Source organism: Oryctolagus cuniculus, chromosome 9 (assembly GCF_964237555.1).
Source record: "Oryctolagus cuniculus chromosome 9, mOryCun1.1, whole genome shotgun sequence".
Classification (NCBI taxonomy): Eukaryota; Metazoa; Chordata; class Mammalia; order Lagomorpha; family Leporidae; genus Oryctolagus; species Oryctolagus cuniculus.
The window spans coordinates 10785719-10804877 of NC_091440.1; the positions used below are offsets into that span (position 1 = coordinate 10785719).

At 42.1% G+C, this 19159-nt stretch overlaps 1 protein-coding gene across 3 annotated transcripts in view; it reads left to right on the plus strand.

Annotated features, from left to right (window-relative positions):
- FGF14 (fibroblast growth factor 14) overlaps nucleotides 1-19159 on the plus strand; it is a 712599-nt gene that overhangs the window by 477550 nt on the left and 215890 nt on the right. The window contains exon 1 of one of the 3 annotated variants that reach the window (XM_002713014.5): nucleotides 16258-16585. The exons of the other annotated variants lie outside the window; for them this stretch is intronic. Within the exon in view, the coding sequence (XP_002713060.1) occupies nucleotides 16393-16585 (193 nt within the window). The 5' untranslated portion in view covers nucleotides 16258-16392. Of the gene's footprint in view, nucleotides 1-16257; nucleotides 16586-19159 lie in introns of those variants that run through there. 3 annotated transcript variants of the gene reach the window in all.

A 19159-nucleotide genomic window follows, 5' to 3' on the forward strand; every position in this document is an offset into this window, starting at 1 on the left:
TATATATTCTGAAGAAGTTTCAAGGAACATGGATACAGACTACTAACTAGATTTCCAGTGAAAAACCTGCAACAAGACAGGTATGTAGACTTGGAACTGAGGCAGTGTTAAGGGTGGATGTGAATGCCCAGCAAGCCAAGGACAAGGAAGAAGAAAGAAGGCCCTCATTTGAATTCCAGAGACGGGCAGATAAAGCTACAGGTTTTGTGTGACCTTGATGCCACACTCATGAGTGGGACAATGTCTGCAATTGTTCTACAATTAGAAGGATAAGAATAAGTCGAGGGGGCATATTTTTAGTAAAATATTTAAAGACTTTCATATGGAAAAGAGAAAAAAAACATTTTGTTCCAATGGGCAATGTAAGATGAGAGATGACTGGACATTTTAGAAAATCAGGTTTGAGGTTGGATTCTGGGAAGGGCGTTCTCAAGTTCCAGCCATCTGGAAAGAGAGCACAGTGACTCTGATGGGTCCTAAATCACTGGAGTGTGCAAACAGAAATACACAGCTCTTCCTGCAGCAGTTATAACAAAGTAGGACCAGCGGAATCCAAGGCCCCTTCCTACTAAAAGTTTGAGTGGAAGAGGAATGTGAATTTAACAACTTGGGACAGTCTGTGGACGCAGTTGCTTTTATTTTCCTTAACAGACCTACAGAGTTTATCAGTGTTGGTTTAAATGTGTGTGTGTGTGTGTGTGTGTGTTTGAATCTACACTGAATGTGCAAGGACTGTTACAGTGTAAAATAATTAGTTCTACCAAGAGAAGGAAATTAAAATTAAATCATTGATACCAACTAGCTCAAGAAAACTAATGGAAAAGACTTCACAAATGACTGAGTTTCTAAATGCTAAAAAGAAAATCACTGAATGATTTGTAACCATGCAGGGAGCATCCAGAAAGCTGTGTATCCAGTGACAGATTTATCTCCTTGTTTATCAACAAAATATTAATACTGGAATATGGTGACCTGAGTGTCTTACAAACAAAATGGGGTATGTTTGCTTAGGAGCCAAGGTATAACTGTAAACACTGAAATGTTTTATTGCAGGAAATGAATTCTGTCCTTTCTGACAAGACACCTTGTAAACACTCTCCACCTGTGAATTACATTACTCATATCCATAAAAAGCTATACCTAAACTTGTCCTGAGATTGCAACCTTGATTTTAATGGAAAAAAAGTTTCATTTTTTGTTGTTCTTTTTTTATATGATCATCATTTTGTAGCTATATTTTACATCTCTGAAAGCAGGAAGGGTAAGGAAAGATTTCGATATTCAAGAATTCTAAGTGCAAGTCTTTCAACGCCATACAATAGAATATGCTATTATATTAAAAGGATAATGGAATTCTATATAATTTAGAAGAAAAAGTTTTCTAATCAGCTAATGGATATCCACAGCTTGCTCTCTGCTAAACATAAGGACTTTCTTCTTCATATATTTGTTGTTCTTTTTCTGTCTCTTCTAAATCAGCATCTTTATTTATTAAAAGTCAAAATTTTATGATTTTGCAGGTAGCATATTCTCATGAAAAATTAGGAAACAGTGCAATAAAAGTATATAAAGAGCTGTAACCCACCACCCTTCAACCCATTTTTTGTGTGTGTATATACATACATATATATATATATTTAGTTAACATATGACACATGTTTGTATGCACACACATGTGTTGTGTCTTGTGTACATTTTAACACCAATGACTGTTTCTCTATGGCTGTATATTAACAGAAGGCACAGGAAGTGGGCAGTGAAAATGGCCCATTGAGGAAGTGGATCACGTTACAAAACTATATGGTTCCCTGTGGATTATTATGCAATATGTATTTTGTAAAGATTTATTTATTTATTTGAGACACAGTAGAGAGGGAAAACCTAAGAGAGAGAGAGAGAGAGAGCTATCTCCCAGCTGTGGGGTCACCCCCCAAATGCAACAGCCAGAGCTGAGCCAGGCCAAAGCCAGGAACCAGTAGCTTCATCTCAGTCTGCCACTCGAATACAGGGGCTCAAATACTTGGATCATCTGCTGCTGCTTTCCCAGCCATGCCAGAAGGAACTGAATTGGAAGTTGAGCAGCTAAGACTTGAATGGGCACTCATGTGGAATGCCAGCATTGCAGGAGGCAGCTGTGCCACATCACTGGCTCCTACACAATATATATTTGCTCCACTGGTTCAGCAGTTACACACATTTCTCCAAATGACACACGAGGCTCCTAACTGGGTTCCTGCTGAGACTTTTTGTGTCTTCTCTGCACCCCCCACCCAACACAGACTAGTGGTCCTGAGGAACAGAATGGCCTCCACTTGCATTCCCATGTCCAGCTGTGTCACGACAGGAGTTCTCCCGTTTGATACTTTCTACCTAAAATTACCATGCCCATCTCATCTCTCTGGAGACTTCTGATTAATCTTAGCTCCACGCGTTATCGTTCCAGTGGGACCTTTCCTGACCCACACTAGGCGGAAATGACTCATCCCACTATGTGTGCCCATCACCCACACACAGCAGCTCTACCTCTGAGTCACACCTACCACCCAGCCATCTTCCCAAATGCACTCAGGTAGAACTGCTCTGTTTGATGTCTGAATGCCAGGATGAGCCCAGGCATGGAGAGACAATGATCAGTATATTTGTTATTTGATGGCATGAAAGAGCAGGGCATAAGTGAAAATTGATTTCTTAAACTAAGATATCTGCCCGTATGAATTATCTTTCTATGAATATATTGGTCATAGGGAGCCAATTTTTCAATGTCAGATGGTGGTTTTTATAGTGAACAGGTTATTTAATAATAGAATGTGCACACACACACATACATATAATGGGCTGTGCTTCCCAAGAGGCTAGGAAGGGTAGTCCTGTCCCAGAGTACAAAGACCATGCTTCTCCAGTATAGCCAAGGACTTCTAAGAATGAGAGAGGACCATACATGACGTGATGAGACTGTAATTAAGGCTAAATGCTGTTTCAGTTAGCTATGTGACCTTAGTGAGTTAATTGACCTTCATGGGTTTGAGTTATTGATACTCAATACATTATTAGATCACATCAATTCTAGGGGTACTTATTGTTCTAATTTTCAAGATAAGGAATTATACAACAGATTAAGATTTCAGTTTTCAGATCTATACATGATTGAAATTTAGAAAGAAAATGCGACTGATATTGTTTATTAACATTAACAAAACTATACACCACACACAAGCAATTAGCAATTTTAAGATGTTTTAATTACATTAGCAATTGCAAACTCAATTAGTTTTCAGTAACTTAAGTTTAAAAATGGCCCTCAGTTATTGCGTTAGTCAACTGAGATTTTATTTTCAGGCTCATTACTACCAGTGATGCAGAGATCTTACAATAAAATGACCTTTTAGCCTTGTCTTGTTCAATTTTAGAGCAATCCATGGGGCAGCACCATCTCTAGTGCCTTCTGCAAGTGGAGCATCCTTCCTGGGTATGGTCTGGAGACATCCTTGGGCTCAGCCCCTCCAGCTTCTATTAGTGCTTCCAGAGAGTCAGAGTTGCTCCTTGGAGTCCTGTGGTCAGGAGCTCTGTGTTGGGATGGCTGGGGTATTTGCTTGACAAGCTGGAGGTTGTGGGCATGGATTTATTGAGGGTGTGTAGAATAACCCTGCAAGAGGCTGTAAAGAACATTCCAAGATATGAAAATGTAAGCTACACAAAAGGCTTTGTAATTAAATGTATTTACACATCTGTTCTGACCCTTCCAGTGGGCACCAAGGGCTACCATGCAAACTTTGCGATAAGAAAATATGCTGGTACTCTCTCCTGTTTGTTGTCCAAAAAGAAATCTGTGATGCAGATTCTCTGAGACTTGTCCTGAAAGAACTAACACCCTGGGAAACTGACTCAGCCCATTTCCTGGAGAAAGGGATGCTGAGCTGTGAGGATGGCCAGAGCTGTCTCCTCCTTGGCCTGGTAGACTACATGGAGCAGGCATCTTGAGTTATCCCTGGTTTCTAGGGAGAGATCCATTTACTGATAGGTTTTTGTGCTTTCAAATATTTTATGTAAATATAAAACAAATATAAAAGAAAATCTGTAAAGTGGAATAAGTGCTATTCTTGACTCACAGCCAATGATTTCTTTAAACCATGGGGTGCACTCATCTCAAGAAGCCAATTTCAGACTCCATGGGAACTCAGAGGAAGGTAAAGAGAATAACAAGGACAAAAGGGGCAAAGGCGTGCACAAGAGAAATTTAGAACCTGGAGTACTCCCAGGGTCCTCAAATTTGTTTATTCAAAAATCTCCATGGTGTTCTGCCTGAAATGATTCTATTTCCTGAGGTTTCTCCTCTGTCTACATAAAGCTCTGGGAAATATTTCTAGTTTCCTTAAAATCCTTCACATAAATGATACCTTTCTTTTGCAGTTAGCGTCAAACCAGACGGCTCAGGCAAATTCTTACCTAAGGAGCTAGGCTACATTTCTAAAAAGAAAGAGCAATTATCCACTACTCCTACAGCTACGTAAAAAATGAAAATGGGATAGGAAAAGAAGACTTTCAGAATCGATTTCCTTCATTTGGTGATAGCCTTAGGCCCCAAATCTCATTTTGTAGAGCATCACATATCTAGCTTTAGTTTTATTTAGCTTGATTCTATGGCCTCAAATCTCATGAAAGGCATGTTATAAACTCAAAAAATTAAGTCTTTCATGGATTTATGTGGGGCTCAGAAATGCATTCTCGGGATCCACAGGGGAGCATAATGGCTCTGTTTCCACAGTTGCTAAGAATTGCAGTACCTTTTTTTCCTGAGAGATGCAATAATTAAAGACATAAGAAATTCAGGTAAGCAGGTAGTACCTGGGAGGTCCAGCAAATGATCACACATCATTCTGACCAGGGAGCAAAGCAAACAGCAATAGCCATGAGGTCCAATTAAAAGGTTATTTTAAACACACACACACACACACACACACACACACACATATATATTTATACACACATGTATATACATATATATGTAAATAAGATATATATGTGGTAAACGAGACTCTGAGAAACTGGCATTATGAAGCTGTATTCTGTCCATGGTGGATGTGCTGGATGAGTGACTGTCTTATGCTGGGCAAGGATCTATTTTCATGCACTTCCTTCCTCCCTCCCTCCCTTCCTTCCTTTTGACAGGCAGAGTGGACAGAGAGAGAGAGAGAGAGAGAGATAAAGGTCTTTCTTTGCCATCGGTTCACCCTCCAATAGTCGCCGCGGCCAGCGTGCTGCGGCCGGCGCACCACGCTGATCCGATGGCAGGAGCCAGGTGCTTCCTCCTGGTCTCCCATGGGGTGCAGGACCCAAGCACTTGGGCCATCCTCCACTGCACTCCCTGGCCACAGCAGAGAGCTGGCCTGGAAGAGGGGCAACGGGGACAGAATCCGGCGCCCCAACCGGGACTAGAACCCGGTGTGCCAGCGCCGCAAGGCGGAGGATTAGCCTAGTGAGCCGCGGCGCCCGCTTTCATGCACTTTAGGTACAGGGTAGATGTGACAGATGGACGAGCAGCTTCCCAGAGACTCCTGTATCCACATCCTGAACCCTGTGACTATGTTAATTTACATGGCAGAAGCACTTTGAAGAAGTGATTAAGTATTTTGAAATGGGAGGATTATCCTGGATTATCCAAGTGGGCCCAGGGAAATCGCTAGTTTTTAGGAGTTGAACTCTAGGAGCAGAGTCAGTACCAGGAGATGTGACAATGGAAGCCAAGGGTGGGAGAGAGAGAGAGGAATGCTCCATAAGCTAGAGAATAAAGATGACCTCTAGAGTTTTTTTTTAAGTCAGAGAGCAGATTATTTTCTGAACTCTCTGGAAGGCTCTGCAGACATCTTAAGTTAAACCATGAGACTGATTTGAGGCGCTCTATCTCCAGAACTGCAAGAGGCTTAATTTCTGTTTCTTCTTGTTTTTAAAGATTTATCATATTTGAAAGGCAGAGTCACACAGACACACACATACACACACACACACACAGAAGAGAGAGAGAGAGAAAGAGACGGATAAGAGAGAAATCTTCCATTTTTTCACTCCCCAAATGGCCATTAGAGCTGGGGCTGGGCCAGGACAAAGCCAGGAACCCAGAATGTCATCCTGGCTTCCCATTTGAGTGGCCGGGGCTCAGACCACTGGGCAACCTTCCAATGCCTTCCCAGGCACATTAGCAGTGAGGTGAATTGGAAGTGGAGCAGTGGGACTCAAACTGGCACCCCAGTATGGGATACTAGCGTCACAACAATACTGGTGTCACTTGTTTCTTTAGTGAACTACGTTTGTGGTGATTCGTTTCAGAAGCAATAGGAAACTTACACTGCTGGATACTGGGGAAAACCTGGAGAACTGATTTAAAGGTCTGTTTTTGCTGTGATTTGGTACAAATAGGAATACGACATCGGCTTGTAATTGTGACATCTCCTAAGTGCTTGCATTTGAAAATTACTTTCACATGTATCAAGTATATTACAAGATCAGAGGCAGATTAATTGTAACTTTGCCAGAACTCCAAGACTTTTGGTATTTAGCTAGATCTCCTGAAAGCCTACAGGCTAATGCAAGAATTGATCCCAGAGATTAAAGCATGCACAATAGCACTTAGAATGGAGGAGTCTTGAGCTGTAGAGATTTTTGGAGCACGGTAGAATACAGTAGTCTCTGATGGACTTCCAGGTCCTGTAATTAAAGTTCGTGATCTTTGACACAATGACTTTTACCTCAGTTTTATCTCCTCAGTCATTAAACTGTGTCATACTTAAAATAACAAATTTTCGTAAAATGATTAGAAAAACTGGGAAAATGTCAACCAGTTTTAGTGTTGGGGTTGGAAGTCATCTGTATTGATCTCAATGAGTATGTGTTACTTTTATATATTCTTCCTTGTCTTCATCTAGAGTTCTGGGTTCTTACTCTTGTTTTGGCCACAGATTTCTTTAACAATTGGATGAAAATTGTGAACCCTTTGTATTTTTATACTACCTACAGGGGAAATCACAGATAGTCTTAAGGCTATTGGAGAAAACCATAGGAGTTGTTGAATCCCATATTGGAATCTTTTCTTCACTTGATGCTATGCCAGGCAGTTAAATTTCACATAGTTCACTACTGGGGGAAGAGGCAATAGTGTGGTAGAAAAAAAATTAACTGAAAGTCCTCTTCCACTTTCTAACAGGAAAACTTGACAATCATTTAATATCTCTGAGGTTTAATTCTCTCTTCTTTTGGGCTGCAGACCATGACACTGACTTTACTAAATCTAGTAGCTCTTCACACTTTTATACAAATATTGTATTATAAATTAAGAAGCATAGTCTTCATATTAAAATAATTATAACATGTATACTCTGATTTATTAATAATTTCTAGTTAATTATTATCTAGAAAAATTTCCTAAGTGAATTTGAGATAGAGTCTATACTCTTTAGGTAGTGATGCAAACAGATTTCAAAGAGAATGGAACTAGGAGGCTGCAAGTCAGTTATCTCTGGAAATCACTCATACTTCATAATGCTAGCAATCACTAATGCTTCCTTGGACAGTGTCAGTCATATAGGTATTCAGATGCCTACATTGTGTATAGATTCACATTTATAAATGTATTTAACCCAAAAATGATCAATGCAAAGAAAACAATCACAATCCAGAGCTCTTAATTCCTATAAAAATGGCCATTCCAGTAATCACTGGATGCAAAATGGTTATGGTGTCAAATATATGATTATAGCACCTCTACACACTTAATTTTTGCTTTGAGATGATAAATAAATATTTTCCAAATCATCTTGGGAATTTTTTTTGTGTGTTGAAATATTCAATACTCTTTAAAAACCCATTGTTCAATCCTTAAAAATTGATGGTATCGGCCGGCATCGCGGCTCACTTGGCTAATCCTCCACCTGTGGTGCCGGCACCCTACGTTCTAGTCCTGGTTGGGGCGCCGGATTCTATCCCGGTTGCTCCTCTTCCAGTCCAGCTCTCTGCTGTGACCCGGGAAGTCAGTGGAGGATGGCCGAAGTGTTTGGGTCCTGCACCCACATGGGAGACCAGGAGGAAGCGGTGGCGGCCATTTGGGGAGTGAACCAATGGAAAAAGGAAGACCTTTCTCTCTGTCTCTCTCTCTCTCACTGTCTGGCTCTGCCTGTCCAAAAAAAAAAAAAAAATGATGATATCATCACCCATAACTGATTCAGAATAAGAAATGACAAGTCAATAGTCACAGCTGTGAAAAAGAATGCACATTCACTTTAATGTAGAAGGCTGGAAACCACTGAGAGTATTTTTCCAACTTATTAACCAGATTTAGATAATACACTAGATTTGTAAAGCTAAACCATCTGCTAGTATCAATCTGGTATTGCTTCTATAGGGGAAAATGTTCACAAGTTTTTGGTACCAGTAATTTCCATTTTTTCTTTATTGAATCAAAATATTAAGCAACAATAAAATTCCTTCCAGGTTTTTTAATAGATGGAAATCTGTTGCCTGCTAGAAATAAATATATCCAGCAGAATTAATTGACAAGACTGTTATGGCATCAATGCCATCACTTAGTTCTTGAAAATATAATTTAAAATATGCTATTGTTTATTTTGATTATCCTTTGAATCTAAATAAAGGTCAATAATACCTTCACAGAAAAAATAGAATATGATTTTGAACTCTAACTGTAATGAGTTAATAAGCATTCAATCATAATTAACAAGTTGAATATTACTTTCTGATATTCTCCTAAATGAGTAAAATAGAAAAAGAGACATTGGTATTGATTACATTTCTGGAAGTATCTCAAAATGTTTCTGAATAAGACCTATTTATCCAGGCCTAGGCTGACAACAAATGCCAATATATTCTCTTTAATCCTACTCAAACTCACCCCAAATTAGTTTGTCACAATTTAACTGTGGAAAATACTGTTGGATTCTCCTATTTGATCCTTAATTTAGAAGATTATCTTTAAATGTCAAAAGTGATCAACGCAAAGAAAGTGATGTGTCAAAATGGAATGAGTTATTCACTGTAGGATGAACAGAAAATATTTGGTGCCTATTTATTTCACCCTATGTACTGCTCCAATTCAGACACACTGTTAGGTAAAGGACTTAAAATAACAACAGCAAAAAGATATGTTTCAGATTAAAATCTTTTTTCACCAAATCACATGTTGTTTAACCAAAACACAGAGTGTAACAGAGTTAACGAGTACAACAGACATGTATAGACTTATATAATGCCATTATAGTATATTTCATTGATACTAACATGTGAGTATTTCTGAGGCATAAACATCCCTGAAATTTTATGAATATTTTGATCTATGGAATTACATAGTTTAATAAAGAATATTTTTTCTTTTATGTGGTACCTAAATAATGGTGCATTTCAAAAATTAATTATTTGTTATATTTCATGAATTTTAGAAAGTTGAAATAGCAGCTCTGGAAATATGAGAAATGAGAGAAAATATATTGGTATTTTGGGAAACATCTAAAGAAATAGAATTTAATGGAGACATGAATATACAAAATAGAAATGAATATACAAAATATGTGGTGTATTATATTTATTTGAAGAAATAACAACAACAATTGTGTACTTTTTCATTAAGCCATATGAAAATTTATCTGTCTGCACCTCAAGAATTTACACACAAAATCACCTGGAACATCATAAAACTAGGAAGGCAATCAGGAAAGCTCCTTTATTCAAGAAACCAATATCAATTAGGATGTTTCTTGTTTATATGCCATCTTCATCCAGGGTTAACTTAGTTTTATATTTATAAATCTAGAAAATATGTCCACCTGGTTTCCAATTCTATGATGAATTAGATACAGCAAATTTTAAAGGGAAAATATTGTCAATTTGGAATCTGCAAGCAGAGAGAAAAACGTGTGTGTATGCAAGTGTTTGTGTGTAAGGGAGGTGAATTGCAAAGATCAGTAGAAAAGTTTTCTGTGATTCTAGTGGAATGAGTCTCACATCCTCAGTAAGCCCTGCTGGAATACAAAACTCAAACTACTTGTCATGTCACGTTGAGCCTAAGCCATCAAGCATACACTAAATACTCTCTCTATATCCCATTTATGGTGTTGAGATTGTGTGTAATCCAGACGGAATCTTAGATGCCTTTATGCTTAAAGAGATCAAGCACCATGGCATAATTCATCCTTGACAGACAAAGCTAGGTTAGACTTTCTGTTCTTATTTAGTATTAACACCTGTCTGTCCATGTATCCGACTTTTAATTCTTTCAACAAATAAATATTTATTGAACACTTGCTTTGCCTGGCACCATTTTAAAAACAGAATATGTGGCAGGAAACAAAGATAGATTAAATCTCTATGCTTGTAGGCTTACATTTTGAAAGAGGAAAGCAGCTCAAATGAAAAAAACTGCATAGAAATTTTACAAGTTTTATATACTACATAAACCATAGGGCAGAGAAATACAAGAGAACTGCCTATACTTGTAGGTTGTGATATTTTTATTATTATTTATTTTAGAAGCAGAGAGGGAAATATTTATTGCATTCACTACCCCAGAAGTTCACTATCCAAATTCCTTCAACAGCCAAGGTTGGGCTAAGCTAAAGCTGAAAACTAGAAACTCATTCCAGTTCTCCCATGTGGATGAAAGGGACTCCAGGATTGGCACAGGTGAAAAGTTAGAAGTGGGAGCTAAGTCAAGAGTCAAACCCAAACTCTTCCATATGGAACATTGCTTCTTTACTGGCACTTTAACAGCTAAGCCAAACACCTGCCCTTAGTTGATTTTCAATAGATTCTTTAATGAATATGTGAAGAATGCATGAAAGAGATGAAAGTCAGGTGGAATAGCAAATATAAAAGTCCTGCTATAAGAAAATGCCTGGTAGGTTAGGGAACAGCAAGCAACGAGTGAAGGGGGAGAAATAAAGATGATGGCAGAGAACAAGTGCAGGCAGAGGTGGGACACAAATCAAACATGACATTGTGGGCCACTGTGAGGACTTTGGTTTCTATTGAGGTGTAGGATTATGAACAGAGCTATGATACAATTTGATTTTATCTTGAACCCTTTGGCCACAGTGGTGTTGAGATCATACCAATAAATGTGAAGGTGAATTCAAGGAGACTGATCAGCTTGCTGTTGTGACATCCAAAAGATGACAGTAATTGATAAGTAGCAGTATGAATGATGAGAATGATCATATTTTATACATATTTTGAAAATGGAGTGAGTAATTCTTGTACCACTGTAAATGGAATGTTAAATAAAAGAATGAGTTAATTCAATTCCAAAGTTTTTTTGCCTAAGGAACGAGAATGGAGTTTCCATTCCAGAGGTGACAAAGATTGGAAGAAAAACAAGTTTAAAAAGGAAGAACAGTGGTACAGTTTGGGCCACATTAAGTATGAAATACCAATTACACATCTTTGTAGAAATGTCCATCTATCTGTCTCTTCTTTTAACAAGTATTAAATGTTAATGAAAGCATTTTTGGAAGTGTGTAAAAGTGATGCTCAATTTGACATTAGTTGGAGGTATTAGTGGTTTTGTGGGAAGTGAGAATTTTCACAGAAGACATCCAGACTGACACCTGGACTATAAGTTACATGAGGACAGAATCAAAGGCTTTATATTTATTTGTGATTTACAAATCTGTTGGGTCACTTAGTATGTAGATACTCAACAGACATGATCACTGCACAAATGAATGGCTAAGTAATGCAGGATTAGGTGATTATCATCAGTTACTGTTTATTGAATTTACACTATGGTATAGTCTTCAGAAACATCTGCAGAAAACGCATGCAATGAAAAACTGTAGGCATTTAAAAATGTTTTGCCCCAAAATAAACATATTTAAATTCTGCTTTCCACTTTCTGAATTGCTCACATATAGGCCAGACCCTGCTCTAAGAGATTTCCATGCATGTTATCACTTAATTCTCATATCAACATTATTGCATTATTATGGCAATTTTATAGAAGAAGAACTGAGGTTTAGATGGGTTAAATGAATTACACAATAACATATGGTCAAGCCTATGTTTACTTATTCCAATGGAGGGTCTTAGCCTTTGCTTTCTATTACCAAGAAGGGTATATGGAAAAGGCAATAAAATGTTACCAGAAGAGGGAAAAACATGTGCAAAGCTGGATGGTCAAAGGGACCATGATCTACAAGCACAAGGAAGGAGTGGACTAGTGACCTCCCAACAAGCTGATGTTTGTTGGTTACTTTATGATTCAGAAATAGTTGCTCATAATAATTCCTAAGAGGTATGGTTTTTGTTAGCAGTATTCAGTACATGGGGAAATAAGCTTACAGTGCTAAGTTTATGAATCTAGTGAGTAAAGATTTGGTTGTCTTTCATCAAAACCACAAATAATTCTTATATTTCTGATATTTAAAATTTGGTCATGTATTCATTGAGAGAGTGAGGAAATAGATACAGGAATATAGATGCATGTATACATATATATGCACGATAGACATCTACAAAACATGAAGTTGGAGAGAATTTACAAGATAGAAATGAGTGATTTGACATTGATAAAAACAATTCTCCTCTGGTGAGCACCTGGGATGTGTCAAGACCTGTTGTAGTCTTTACATTTATTTATCAGATCTAATCTCACGACAGTTGAAAAGTAACTTCTGCTGTCATTTCAGTTCTAGTGAGGACGAAATTGAGAAAGAACTAAAACACCTTAGAGAGATCATCATAGAGCCAGGAAGTTGCAGAGTCAAGCAATGAGCCGAGAGTTTTGGAAATCAGAGTTTGGCTTCCTAACAGCTTGATGAGGAGCTATGCCATCCGGGCACGGCATCATTTTTGTGTGTCCTTGTAAAGTCAAAGTTGAAGTTAGCATGTCTGGGGAGGTTCTAACGGGTAAGAAGTTCTCTCTGAAGGACCGTGAGGCTTGGGTTCCTGTTCACCCGCCCTCAGTCTCTTCCCCTCCTCTCTTTCCACCCTCTTTTATCACAGCTTAAGACAGCAGATGGCTCTCTTGCGTTTTCTTTCACTCACCTCTGTCTGTAAACAACTAAATAGCGTTTTGGGGAGGGAAGAGGAAGACGTAAGGATTCAACGACAAGACCTTGATTATCTCGAGGCTCCCCCGTCGCCAAGCTTAAAGTAGGAAAAGACAGAATAGAAAAGGGCGCCTGAGGCTCCCGGAATTTGCCGCCTAAGAAGACTCCGTTCAGGCGATGTGCGGGGCGGGGGAATCAGACCAGCAAGAAAGCACGATATTTCGTGGTTGTGGAAAAGCGGAAAGGCTCAGGGCTGCAAGGTGTGCTATTAATGTCAGTGGAAGATATGAGGATTAATTTTCTTTCCATAGTGGGGGTGGGCTGGAGGTGGGGCGCAGGCAGTAGAAAACCGCGTTTTAAGGCGAAGACTCTCCCAAACCCTCATAGCCTGCGGTCCTGATTGTCCTTGGACCTTGGCATGGGTCTGGAGAGTTGCGGAGAAACAGGGCCCCTGTCCGTGGTGCTGAATCCCAGGTCTGAAGGGAGGGATCTGAAGAAGGCAAACCAGGGACCTCCCTAATTGGTCAATCCAAGGATTTGGGGGCAAAGTCTGTGCAATATAAGAAAAGACCTGGAAAGGAAAGAATTAACACAGCTATAACAACAAGAAAGCTAATATCTTTCTTTTAAAATTATAATAGTGGCCACACACATCCAAAGGCTTCAAACACCCTTAAAAACAACCTGGGTTTGTTGGTTGGTAGAGTTGTGCTAGACTTAAGACTTCACCATACCTAGCATTTTACTTCTTTGCAAAACTCACTCTCAGAATCTTCAGATAAACCTGTTTGGTGTTATCATAAAGAAATTCAGAAATTCCAGCCTACAACTACTGACATGTCCAAATGGCCTATCTTCCAGCAATGGAATTTCTGAGTAGTGACTATGGATATTCAGTGGGACTGATTTCAGGGAATTTAGAAAAACATACACACTTTAATAGCCATTTTATTTGGTATACCCATCTCTCTATAAATGGCCTTTCCTTTTGAAGAAGAGACATGGCTACACAGCATGAATACACACTCCTGAAAATGGAAGAACAAAGACTCAGGAAACAGTAAATCAAGGTAAAGTGGAGCAAAGTAATGGGAATATGCCCTTTATCTCATGGGTGGTTAGGGATCACAAATTCGTGGCAAAATTCCTCTGATATTTCCCCTTTAATAATGTGATAATTTGCAGATGGAACATAAGCAAATGGAGAAGATGAAACTTGACAATTTGTTGTTTAATTCTCAATATAACCTACTGCTATGTGCCTTGGACTTAAATCTGCACACTCCCCTTACATTAACTTCTCTTCCCTAAGGGAGACTTGTTAGTAAACATGGAGTAACACGTAATGAATAGCAGCTGGGCAGTAATTGCTTCCATGGAGAGGTGGTGGGTGAGCTGTGCAGAGCTGAAGGCATCCAGCCTTCCCACAGGCAGCCCTTGGCTGTGCTGTTCCCACTTGCCTGGTGGTGAGTCTTTGTGGTACTTCACTGCCTGTTCTTGAGACAAAGAAAAAGTCTGTTTGGGTTCAGAACTGTTCCCAGGGCCTCCAGCGTAGTGTGCCTCCCCTCTCTCCAGTCCTGCAGCTGTCCCTGCAGCAAATGTTTACAAGTCTCTTGGTTACCAAATGCATCTTCTCTCCTCATCTTCACATTGGATTGTGAGAACCCCAGGGTTTGCATTCCTTTTTCTTTACCTTGCAATGAGGATAAGCACAACAGGGTGAAGGGAAGGGGGGCCGGAAGCAAGCAGCTTGGGGAAAGACCTGCACTTGGTTCTGTCACCCTCATGTATCCTAGAAACCACAGATCTGTGTCAATCCAAGCATGAAGTGTTTCTCTTTCAACCTCCTTTTCCCTAGTGCCTTCCAAACCTTCTCTTCCCCTTGCACCTCCATGTTTGCAGTTATCCAAGACAGAACACTGTCAAGTCACAGACAGGAAATCAACGGGAGGAGGTAGCAGCTGTGATATTTGAATTTCAGACACAGTGCATATATGGCTTTGCTCCCTGACCTGGCTTCTCCAACCAGGGTCGACCAAAAGTCAGCTGTTCAGATCAGTCTCTTCTCTGATTTTGCTGTCGTAGGAAGACCATGACACCCTCCTCTCCCCCTAATATTTCTGCCCTGACTTCAACAACCTTCTGAGCTTTTCTCCTATCCAGCTGCTGCGGGAGATCCGGGAACGGGGGTGGGGGGGTGGGGTGGGGTCTTTCCAGACACATCATCCTCCTTGGCCCTATTCCTCCCTTTGGCTCCGTATTGACATTTCAAAACGACAAACCTGCCCTTCCCGGCAGTGGAAGAGGAGTCCAGCAAGTTTGGGTGGAGTAGGAGACGAGTAGAGGCGACTCCCTTTTCAGGACACACTCTCCTCTTCCTGAGGTGGGGAGGCTTGGGTGCTGAAGGGATGGGCCAGGGCAAGGGGGCGGGAACCACCTCGCCCTCCTGCCGCCGCTGCGCAGAGCTCCTGTGGACCAGGAGCCACGTTGAGAGCTAGAAGCCCCCATGAGCGGTGAAGCCTCAGGAACCAGCGAGTGTCACCCGAGAAAAAGCGCACCGAGATCTCTTCAATTCCACCTGCTCTGGCACAGTCTGTTTGCACCCCGCCCCCTGCAATTCGTTTTAGCTAGTATTATTATTTTTTTAAAAATCACTATTAGATATACCTTTTTTTTTTCTTTCTGAAGAGATCCACAGGAGGGGACCACTGAGGTGGTGGGGGTGCAGTGGGCTGGGCACGGAGCGCTCTGATTAGAGATCTCGGGGGAGAGGACTGCTCTCTCCAGATGCTGATTTCCAAAGCACTTGACAATCACCGGCAGAAGCCGCCAGCGGGCGGCGGCGGCGGCGGCACCTGCCCAGGGGCAGCTCGAGCAGGGCGTTGAGTCCTGTTCAGCTCGCCCTGGACCGACCGACGTGCTGAGACCCTGTCTGGACCTGCCCTGCCTCTTGTGCCCAGGCGGAGGCGACCGGCCCTACCTCCCGCCTGGGAGGCGGGCAGGGAAGAAAGGCAGAGCGAGTGGCATTGGCGACCCCCGGGAGGGCTCCGGCGACGTGCGGTGACCGGCAGCGCCCGCAGCTGCAAACCCGCTCTCCGTTCGGACGCAGCCGGGCGGCGGCGGCCACGACCTCCGGCTCCCCAGGCTCGCCCCGCGGCGCCCCGGGCGCACCTGCGGACAGGGCGATGGGTCCTAGTCGGGACTGAGCGCCCCTACCCGTCTCCCCAAGAGCGCTGGACTCTGCCTCCGCTTCCCAGAGGGCAAGCCGCGGCCTGCGCCGCCCCTGTCCCCCCTCGGGGTCCCTTCTTCGGTCCCTGCCTCCCCGGGACCCACTCCTTGGGCCACCATGGCCGCGGCCATCGCCAGCGGCTTGATCCGCCAGAAGCGGCAGGCGCGGGAGCAGCACTGGGACCGGCCGTCGGCCAGCAGGAGGCGGAGCAGCCCCAGCAAGAACCGCGGGCTGTGCAACGGCAACCTGGTGGATATCTTCTCCAAAGTGCGCATCTTCGGCCTCAAGAAGCGCAGGTTGCGGCGCCAAGGTCTGTGTGGGTCCCTGTCCGGAGACGCGCCCACAAGTCTCCCGGTTCCCCTCGCTCCGGCTCTCCGGTCTCCCCCTCCCCAAGCCCCCGCCCAGGTCCCCCTTCTGAGCGCCCCGAGCGCCTGCCGCGGGCAACCTGTGGCCGCGCACAACTCAGCCAGCCTGGCTGGGAGCCGGCAAGTTGGGCCGTTCCTGGCCGGCGGGCGCTCGCTCCCGGAGCCTCCTACGGGCTGGACTGGGGAATCTTCGCCCCGGAAATCTTGGCTTCCCTGGCGACCGGAGACCCCGGGGAAGAGTGGTGATGCCCGCCGGTGCCAGCAGCGCTGAGCCGGGGTGTGCGGGAGCTGGGGGCTGAGACTCCCCAGGAAGCTGGTTGGCCATCAGCGCTGCAAAGCCCACAGACCCAAATCGGCCTGGGGAGGGGGGTCCGCGAGTCACAGAATGAGCCCACACTGGGAGGGAGCGGGGATGTAATTGAAAACCCAGTGAATTGTGTCGGGCAAAGGAAGCGGTTACCACAGAAACGTGACCACAACAGTCACCTTCCATAGGGGTTTTTGGTGGTGGTGGTGGTGGTGGTGGTTTGGTTTGGTTTGGTTTGACACTCAACTGGCACCCAGCATGACCTTTGGCTGCCTTTAGAATGTCAGGGTGTGAGAAGGCAAGCGTGGAGCAGCAGCCCGGGTCTGGTGCTCTGGTCCCTCTCTGTCTGAGCTGTTCCCTGCTCAGGGAGCCCATTTGGCGAGCCCCTGGGGTTCTGAGGAAGACTTGGGTGTTGCTAGCTTTTCCTAACCAAGTGGGCTTGGCAGGAAACACTGGAGCACATATTTACGTTAATGGGACTATCTGTTTGCCCAGCACATTTTATTCTGGTGCCAGCTGTGTTTGTTTGAAATGCCCTGTTGTTGCAAAGACTGGGAGCGGAGCAGACGCTGTGCGTGTGTTCCTAGGTGAGTGTGTGTGTGTGCACACACGTACAAATTTACCACCCAAAGTTGCAAGCTGATTTGTGCGTGTGTGTGTGTGTGTGCGTGTGTGTTTAAGCTTATGATAAATCCTTGAGGACAATCATTCATTGTCACAGTAAGGGATTGGAGACTACTTGTTCTCAGGTCAAGCTTAAAAGACAAACATCTGCGAGAAATCAGAGTGCATAAATGTAATTGGGGGAGTTTCTTGATGTAGAATACAGGGACAATTATTTTTTCAGACTAATGTAGAATCTATTAAGACAAGTGACTTTTAATCTTCCACTTTAGCCTAGAGCCTTTTCCTGCACACCTTTGTGTAAGGAGAACGACTGGACTGTTGGCAATCATTGCTGATAGACACATGGACCGTCGTTGGATGACTTAAATTGTTTGTTGCTCCCCTTGTTGCATCAGATTATCTTTCCTTTACAATTTTCACAAGGCAAAGCTCTTGAGTTTCCTGTCGACTTAGTGTAAATAAGCACATGATCTTTTACATAAGCTTGTTTTAATATAAACAATGATTAAAACTCATTATGTGTGTTCTTTAGACATGTAGCCAGCCGACTCTTTCCTAAATGTGGCGTTCAGCGTTTTCTGTCGTGTTGGATGATGAAAGAGGATGTGGTTTGCACTTAGTGAATTTTAAGATGGGGCATGCTGCTCTCCAGCATGGACAGACACCTGAGCTTCCTAACCGGCTGTTTCTCCATTTTCAACCCGACTGCTCTCTTGGTATTCATGAGTTTGAAGTGATCTGCATGCCTCAGTAATCTGTAAGAAAAATACATTTGGGGTCACTTGTGCTACCTTATTTTTGGTTGGAAAATGGAAGAGAATATAGGTTAGAAGGAAATTTCATCAGAATGTTTTCTTTTATTCTCCTTGTGTTGCTAGTACAAAAAGAAATATATTCTTTAATGAAGAAAATATGGTTATAGTTCCTGAGAATCAGATAGGAATTAATTTAATAGTATCAGTAATTTTAAGCCAAACAAGTATGAAAATTTCATAGGTATAATTTATACATTTATATATAATAATATGATTCTATATTATTACATATAAATACATATAACTATTTGATCATTTAATTACATATTATCTGGGTTAATAATTTTAAAATACTACCTTTTTCTTATTTGCTGCTTGCATACCAATTGCCCCAGAAAATTTTCAAAGCCTACTTTGTTAAAGATGCAGCCTTTATGTGTGACAATTTTATGTATCTTTATATTTGAAAACAATTAACTTGACAATTAATTACTAAATCTTTAAAAGATGGCAGGGCTTGTTGCAAGAATCCTATGTGGAGCAGTGGGGAGATCAGATGAAGTTCCCATATGTCATTGCATGTGCAAAGGAACAAATTAATCTGAGACCATAAAATTCAAAGTCTCATAAAACGTTGAAGGGCTGAGGTGGAGAAGTGTGGAGGCAAGGGTGGTGGTGACAGGCATCAAATTAGGTGAAGAGGTTGAGGGGGCCTCAAAGAGGTCTACAGGTTGACAGCTGACATCTGAGGGGCATGCAGGGGTTTTAAGGGCAGGTGGAGAGAGCAGTGTGTGCTAAGCTCTTGAGGTGGGAAGATCCACCCATTGGAA